This window comes from Cyphellophora europaea (assembly GCF_000365145.1).
Source record: "Cyphellophora europaea CBS 101466 unplaced genomic scaffold supercont1.4, whole genome shotgun sequence".
NCBI classification, from domain to species: domain Eukaryota; kingdom Fungi; phylum Ascomycota; class Eurotiomycetes; order Chaetothyriales; family Cyphellophoraceae; genus Cyphellophora; species Cyphellophora europaea.
This window is the reverse complement of record NW_008481810.1, coordinates 70,252-78,399: the sequence shown is the minus strand read 5'-3', so window position 1 is coordinate 78,399 and position 8,148 is coordinate 70,252. Positions and strand designations below refer to the sequence as shown.

The 8,148-nt window shown below is 54.2% G+C and overlaps 4 protein-coding genes across 4 annotated transcripts in view; 1 reads left to right on the top strand and 3 right to left on the bottom strand.

Annotated features, from left to right (window-relative positions):
• Positions 1-641, bottom strand: part of HMPREF1541_04278 (uncharacterized protein) — a gene marked incomplete at both ends in the record, with an annotated part of 1,221 nt that extends 580 nt beyond the window's left edge. Inside the window, one exon of the mRNA XM_008718624.1 lies at positions 5-641. Within this exon, the coding sequence (XP_008716846.1) occupies positions 5-641 (637 nt within the window). The remainder of the gene's footprint in view (positions 1-4) is intronic.
• A 1,444-nt stretch (positions 642-2,085) lies between these two features.
• HMPREF1541_04277 (uncharacterized protein) lies at positions 2,086-3,291 on the bottom strand (the record flags this gene model as incomplete). The annotated part of the gene is made up of 1 exon (XM_008718623.1): positions 2,086-3,291. One exon carries the CDS (start codon positions 3,289-3,291, stop codon positions 2,086-2,088), a length of 1,206 nt encoding a protein of 401 aa, XP_008716845.1.
• A 411-nt stretch (positions 3,292-3,702) lies between these two features.
• Positions 3,703-5,362, bottom strand: HMPREF1541_04276 (uncharacterized protein; the record flags this gene model as incomplete). Its single annotated transcript, XM_008718622.1, has 2 exons — positions 3,703-4,580; positions 4,624-5,362. 2 exons carry the CDS (start codon positions 5,360-5,362, stop codon positions 3,703-3,705), a joined length of 1,617 nt encoding a protein of 538 aa, XP_008716844.1.
• Positions 5,363-6,159: 797 nt separating this feature from the next.
• On the top strand, positions 6,160-7,380 carry HMPREF1541_04275 (uncharacterized protein; the record flags this gene model as incomplete). Its single annotated transcript, XM_008718621.1, has 1 exon — positions 6,160-7,380. One exon carries the CDS (start codon positions 6,160-6,162, stop codon positions 7,378-7,380), a length of 1,221 nt encoding a protein of 406 aa, XP_008716843.1.
• Positions 7,381-8,148: the final 768 nt, after the last annotated feature.

The following is an 8,148-nucleotide window of genomic DNA, read 5'->3' as shown; positions in this document are numbered from 1 at the left end:
CCACCCTCAGGCTTGGGAGCTTCTGGCGCAGGAGCCGGTGTAGCAGGAGCCTCAGGCTTAGGCGCCTCAGGTGCAGGAGCCTGTGGCGCAGGAGTCTCGGGTTTAGGAGCTTCAGGTGCAGCTGGAGCATCTTGCCAACCACCCTCAGGCTGCTTGGTCTCTGCTGGCTGACTTTCACACTGAGTGATAGTCTCCTTGATCGTCTCGGCAGGTACAGTGACCTGTTCGGTCTTGGTCTCGACCTTGGGTGGTGCCTGCTCCGTAATGGTTTGCGCTGGAGGCGCTGGAGCAGTCTCGACCTTAGTCTCAATCTGAGGCGGCGACTTCTCAGTGATGGTTTGCGCTGGTGGCGCGGGCGCAGCCTCAGTGACGGTCTGGGTTTCCGTCACGGTTTCCGGCTTGCACTCCTTCTGAGTCTCCTGGGGTACCTCAGGCACGACGACGGATGATGTCTTTCCGTACTGGCCTTGGTTGTCAGACCAGCCACCACCACCGGGTTGCTGCGTCTCTTGAGGCGCAGCCTCTTCGGGCTTGCCGCCTTCCTGGCCGGCAGGCTGGACGTCTCCCCATTCACCATTAGTGGGAGCAGCCAGCACAGCCGGGCCTGACAGGGCCAGGATGGCAAGAGGTGTGAAACGCATGGTGGGTGGTAGCGTGTGTCAGAGGAAGCGACTGTCTAAAAGTCGAGCTTCGGTGGTGGAACGACTGGATACAATGAACGAAAGTGGTTGTTAACCGGGTCGAAGAGCAAACCCGACAGCTCCCAGATATATACCTTTGCTACTGTATACGTTTCGAGCAGCCTGCTTCCAATCTTGGACCAAAACAACATCGGCGATCAACAGGTACCATGAGCAAGGCACAGCAGTTCTAAGACAGACAAGGTCCTCAGCCCCGAGTATCCAAACACTGCCTGGATGTTCTCCAATTAGGATATTGATGTGGCACCCAGGTGACGAACATTGGGTGTACCAAGAACGTATGTCCACCGAGATCCATGTGCACGGATGGGATCAGTCTCAACATGGCAGTCCAGTATCATGGATGAACTTCCTCGCTGATGGGTGGTTGGAGCGATTCAGGGACGGTGGAGTGGTGCACGCTGCAAGAACCTAAGTGTATAGCAAGACAAACCTGCAAAAAGCTCCGGAAAGTCATGTCCGATGAGGCTCATGGTGGGCCTTCGGTTGTGTGTTGGCACTGGTCATTCGACGCACGAGGTTTCTGTTAGTCAGAGATCCTAATGCCGAATGCATGGTTATGAAAATAAGACTTGTTGGCGTTGGAGTGGGTGTTTGTTGGAATAAGCGGAGAAGATCGAGGCGACGATACGGCTATGCTTGTGAGACAATAGCATCATCAGCCGGCAAATGTCAGTAATGGCAGTCTCGGCAGCCGTATGACACCATGGCCAGGAGACGGCATGATAGGATGGACGTGGGTGTAGTGGAGGTAAGGATATTCACAATCTGTGATGGCTCCAACTGGCGACGCAACGGTGGGCGGAACTGCCAGGCTCCGTGTAAACAGCACTGGAGATCGGCCGCTGTAACCAGCGCACAATGTAGCCTGGAGACGGGAAACAGTTTTGACGACGACAAATCATGGACGCGTAAGTGATGGAAATAGAAGCTGACGAAAGACGAGGTCAACACATCTCGATTGCCAAGCTTCCGCCGTTGGGTTACCCGCCGTGCCCGCTCAGGCACTGCTCAATGGGGTACAGTCCCAGGCGCGACGGTGCCCCACGCAAAGAGCGGGGGCTCCAGAAGGCAGTGCCAGCTCCAACTTTTGATCTTTTCGCATCCAACTGCAAGACAAGTGCTGCCGATCCTTGGGAGGCGCAAACAACACCTCGTTGTGACGATGCTCACTTCATAAATCCCTGTCCCTGTCTGAGCCGGACTTAATTCTCAAGTAAAACTCTTTGTCAAGCGGGTATCGGCTCGTAGAAGTCTAGGCGAAGCAGAGAGCCAGATGACTTCTGACACCCCGGAACATGATGGTTTACGCACTTGAGCCCAGAGCCATGCTTCCCATTCGTAGCAGCAGCTCAAGTATGAAAAGGTACCTCGAAGCCCTCAATCACATATAGATTTTCATCGGCCATTCAATTCCGGCATCAACCTCCCACCGTTCCCACAGCCGTTGTAGAACGCCATCTCCAAGCAAATTCGCACTCCCTGTTCTCCGCTCCATACGCTCCCAATAAGCACCTCCCCTTCCAATTCCAACCACTTGCTCCTCCTGCGAACCGCACAGAAACAGTCCTGTTGCAGCCCCTTGCTGCACCTCCGTCGCGAACAAACCCTCTGTTGCCACCAGTGACTTGAACATCGGATCCTTCGCCCAGCTCGTCCCCTCTATCTTGCCAAAGATAGCCGTACGCGTGAAGCCGGGAGAGAATACATGCACCACCCTCCCCGTGCCGTCCGCGATTTTCCCCCCCTTTCCCATCACCCCATCAAACCTCCTTTGCAACAACCTCGCAAAAGCGCACTGCATCGCCTTCGAATTCGCATAGCACCCTTCAAAGCCGTGCGCCTTGGCAGCGCGAACAGGCGGACAATGAAACCCTGCCTCTACCACCCTCTCCCTCCCATGACTCCCAACCGTATTCACAAAGCCCCCCGAGAACCTCCCTGCGTATTGCGCATGTGAGCTCGTTAGCACAACGCGGGCATCCTCCGCCAGGTGTTGCTCTAGCAGATGAGTGAGCAGAAACCCACCGAGGAAGTTGGTTGCGTAAACGAGCTCGAAGCCTTGCGGGGAGAACGCACTGCCCTCGTCGCCGTCAGGCTCTGCCGGCGGCGTGCTGATGCCGGCATTGTGCACCAGGAGATCAAGTTTCGCGGCCCCGAGGTGCGCGATCAGCGTGGAGGCGCAGGCGTGCACGGAGGCCAGGTCGGCGGTGTCCAGGCTGAGGATGTGCACGCGGTCTCTGGCGCTGGGTTGCTGGTGTAGGATTTCGAGGCGCGCGAATTCGGCTTTGGACGCGTTGCGGCAGGCGAGGTAGATGGTGGCGCCGCGCAAGGCGAGGGATTTGCTGAGAGAGAGGCCGATGCCGCTGTTGGCGCCGGTGATGAGGGCGATCTTCCCGCTGAGATCGATGTATGGTGGGTGCAGCGTGGGCAGGAGGCGACCCAAGACGAGGCTGGCTAGTGAGGCTTGCCGGGAGAGAATGTATTCGGCACGCCTACGGCTGCGGGTGGGGAGGAGATAGAGGGGTGTGGAGAGGGTGGTGTATAGGACACTACCAAAGGCGGCCACCATGGATCTGATGACATCCATTGTCGGTCGTGTGTAGCCCAGCGTATTGGTACCGCAATCCTTAGACGTTTATATACTGAAGTATAATAAAGTTTCAGCTCAACCAATCGTAACCAGAGCCTTAATAGGCCTATCTTGACGTCACCTAGCAACGTCGAAGCTCGCCTGAGCAAAAGAATCGGTATCGAGAAGACCGCGAAGGGGTTCCAAGGGCACAACCATGGAGAGTGTATGGTATTGATCGGGGACCACGCGCACAGCCAAGGGAGTAACGCTTCGTCACGACCATAAGGAGCCCCCTCGGCGACAACGGTATAGGACTACCTTCTCGACGATATATATCTCGGATATCAGCTAGCATAAATATTCATTAACCGCCTTAGTGCGCCCGGGAACTTGCTGGAGTTGGGAAGTGAGAATTGTGACTATCCTTCAGCGCGGACGTACGATTTCATCGTTATAGCCCCACGCGGCCAGCGAAGAGTCAGTGCCACCTTGGCCGAAGCTGATCTGTTGGATGTTTTTTCCAGTGCCAACTTCCGGAAAGGTCGGAAAGGACTCGATGGTCGTGATGTCGGGCTCTCGCTGATGGGCATCGAACGACCCAGGCACAGCCAGCACAGATCTATCAAGATCACGCTCGGCGGGTGCGATTTCAAGCGGTCTGAAGGTTAGGTCTTTATCGTCACGGTCACTTGCGTAGTCTTTGGTGTCCATGTCTTTACGGAGAATCTTGACCTGCTCCTGGAAGACACGCCACAGTAGATAACGCTCGATATCGTCCACGTAATCATAGCGGGAGGGTTCCGCTGTCTCATCTGTGTCACGTCTGGCAATTTCAAGCAGCGTTGAAACAAATGCTTCTTGCATGTAAGCAAACGAGAATTCGTTCGTGACTTTGGCCATAGGACGGCAGAGGGTTTCCGGGAAGTCGACGTTAGGCTTGTTCTCCAATTTGTGCCGCCAGAATTGAGCGTAGAGCTCGCGTTCGTGCTGCTCTGGGAGGGGAAAGAGGTACTTTCGGTCAAAACGGCTGGGTCGCTTGCTCAAGCCGGGGTCAAGGCGATTGAGGAAATTAGTGGAGGCCAACATGAGGATCCCGTCGTTATTGTCAAGACCGTCCACCTCGTTGAAGAAGTATGAGCGAGTCGCTGAGGTGACAATAGTTTCAATGTCTTCCAATACCAGCATGCAAGGTGCCATGCGCCGAGCAAAAGTAAACACGGACTGAATGCTGAAAGTAGTTGGGGCCGATCGCACGTACAGTGTTGGAATGGACAGGGTGCGGCGCGATAATGTATGCATCAGCGCTGACTGGTCAGATCCCATTCATATGAGGGCTCACTCGCTCACCTTTGATCGAGATAGTCTTGCCGTTGCCCGGCGGTCCATGAAAGAGCAGACCTCGCTTCCAGGGTACCCCGAGATCTTCGTAGACCTGTTTGCTGTCAAAGAACCTGTCACTTACTTCCGTCAAGGACTTCTTGGTGTTCTCGTCGAGGATGACTTTCTCCCAGGTGGATTTCTGAACCTCCTCATACATGGCCAGAGACTTGGACCAGTATCGATCGTACACCCAGATTCCCGGCTGCCTAGTGGAAGCGTATAGCGCATCACCAGCAGCTTGGAGTAGCTTGTCAGTGAGCACCGAGTTGGTGTTCGGTGTCTCGCCATCGGCACGGGGTTCCTTGAGAATGTATTGAACAGGGACAAAGCCTGGGAGTACCCAGTAGATGATGAAATATTCGTCACCGAACTTGTAGTTATATTTCGCATATTGGATAACCTCAGCCAGAAAGCTGGGCTCACCTTTGGGACCCGGCGGAATGTAGCCCCTTAGGCGACTCGCAGTATCATGTTCAAGATCTAGTTCATAGTAGGCATAGCCAAGGTCTGCGAAACGAATAAGATTGAGGTTGCTCGCGGGTACGGATGTCAGCGTGAGTTCGGGGTGTTGGGCGCGCAAGCGGGCGGCGAATTGGACATCGACGTTTACTGCTTTGGCGGAGGTGATATCAACGTAGTCGGTGAAGCCCTCTTTGGCAATATTCGTGGTGGCTTCGACAAAGGTAAAGGGCTCGGATGGGGGCATGATGAACACTTCGATGCTGGAGTCAGTGTGGGAGGTGTAAGTGCAAGAGGGGTCTCAAATAGTCGCAGCAATGGACAGAGTGGTCATGAGTTGGCATATCAATGTACTGTGTCCCCAGGCACACAAGACAATGAGGCAGGACAGGCTGCTGCCTGCTTACCGCGACTGCCTTTCTGAAACCCTTCGACCATCAGCCTGGGGCCAGACTACCCCTCCCCCCCAGACCAGGCATCGAACGGGCTGCGAGATGTTCGCTAGGTTGTTGAACTCAGCGAGGTAGAGCGACAGGCTCCTCAGGACAGATATATCTATCGAGCACCGACAGATCGATGGTGTTCACTTCCCCACGCGTTGTGCGACGTCATTTCCGAAGAAGGTCTAGCGTCCTACTCCTCGTCAGTCGTCCCTCGACCTCTTCCTCGACAACAACAACAATGTGTCTTCTCGGCAATAGACAATATGAGTGCAGAGGGTAGTAGAGAAGTGAGTCATCCGATGGGCATACGAACAAAGCCCGTGTCATGCTCATTCGCAATGTGCCCTGTATATTCCTCTTGCTTGCGCAACGCGCGTGGGGAATCACGCCATCGTTTGGCATCGAGGTAAGGTTGATCGAGTACTGACGAGGTCTCAGTCTACGGCATCTGGCTGAGGCGGAGATCGCCATTGAGCGTGCAGAAGAATGACGAATCGTTCCTGATGGGAAAAAGGATGAAAACACATAGCTTCCTTGCTTCTATCTCTTCTCTAACTGATGCATACCTTTTGAAATCCGATACTCTTCATACTTGACAGCCATGGCACCAGCCATTGTACAAACACATTCAGCTGACGCGATCAAAGCGCCCTCCAAGGCCGTCGACACCTCCATCTTCCCGGACGGGATCAAGACCTCTGGTCAGCTGGATCCAATCTACGACCAGCTGCAGCCATACAGTGTATTCCCCAAAGAAATATCCAGCTCAGCGCCAACGTTCTGGGAGACTTCGGACTACCAGAACAACCCTTCTTTATGGCAGCACCCCTTTTCCTTCGAAGAACTCGCATCTTTGTCCAAGGCTGCCGATGACTTCATCAATCAGGGCCTACCACTAGAGGCCATTTCACCTGCCAATTTCTTCCTGGCTCCTGAGCTTGTGGCCGGTCTAGCTTCGATGCGCAACGAGCTATTGAACGGCAAAGGCTTCTTACTCTACAAAGGCTTCCCAGTTAAGGAATGGGGTATACACAAGTCCGGCGTCGCCTACTTCGGCCTTGGCTGCTACCTGGGCCTTCCTGTATCTCAAAACTCGCGTGGGCACATCCTTGGACATGTCAAGGACTTGGGCGAGGACAGCACGCAGATTGACAAAGTCCGTATCTACCGCACAAACGCACGTCAGTTCTTCCACGCGGATGATTGTGACCTCGTTGGGCTTCTCTGCCTATCTCGCGCTGAAGAAGGTGGGGAAAGTGATATTGCTTCTGTGCACAAAGTGTGGAATATCCTCCAAGCTGAACGTCCTGATATTGCCGAGCTTTTCACCAAACCAATCTGGTATTTCGATCGCAAAGGTGAGACGTCAAAAGGTCAACAAGAATGGATCCGCACGGCCGTCTTCTATCTCGAGACACCTGCAGCTGGGAAAGAGCAGCGTGTCTATTGCAAATGGGACCCATACTTTGTTCGCTCCCTGGCTCGCTTCTCCGATCAAGGAATCATCCCTCCTCTGTCCCCCGAGCAAAAGGAGGCTGCCGAAGTGTTGGAAGCCACCTGCAACCGAGTCAAGCTACATATGATTTTGGAGGTGGGTGATATTCAATTCGTCGCCAACAGCCACGTCTTGCACGCACGAACTGCATACAGGGATTACAGTCCAGACTCCGGCATGCCTCGAAGACATCTCATGAGACTCTGGCTTGCGACATCTGAAGATGAAGGTGGCTGGCGTCTGCCTTTCAGCGATTCAAGAGAAAAGAAGAGGGGTGGTATTCAGGTTGATGATACGCCTCCTGTGGCGAGACTCGATGCAGATTAGACGTCTCTGTAGTGCTCTCGTAGAACAGTCTTCATACACAGCAGAGATATTTGAACACGACATCGTCTGAAGAGTCGACCTCTTGCAACCCAAGTATCGTATCCGTTTTGGGCTTAGCGCAGTCTCAACGGCTCTGCCACAACGTTCTGCTTTCTCGATATCTGGACAATAGCATTCACGTTTCTCGTTCACACGGAAGCTAGTACTGGAGAGCATGCACAGCTTGGGAAGCACAAAGGCTCCAGCCACCACCACACCGGTGGCTCGGTCCTACCAGAAAGTATTGCGGCGATGAGCGTCCCCAACGCGCTCCGGCTTGGGCTGTCTGATAGCCCCCTTCCTTCGATGTGTGCAGCTGTGAGAGCCTACAGTTCGAGCGCTTGTCTGGTGGATCACAAATACCACTATTTCGTATCGCAGCCCGGCTTGCATTGCCGTCCGAAACGACCAGACACGCCACCGAGTACCTTCCGAGACAAGAAGGCCCCGTTCTCGGAGACTTGACCTAAGGTGCTAGAATGTCAGCAACCTTTATCCTGTCCTGTACAGCTCCTTGGCCTTTCTGGGAGGGTGGCCTCCTCCTCCGAAGCCGCCAAACAACCACGGGAAGTAATGCACCAAGGAGACTTATAATTGGATTTCATGCTCCACTAACCAATCAATCCTGCGACTCAACGTCTCATGAGCCTTTCAGGCCTGTTAGGACTCGCAAAAGGAAGAACAGACTTCGATGTACCCCCCTCCCAGATCTCCACCTCCGCAGTTCAT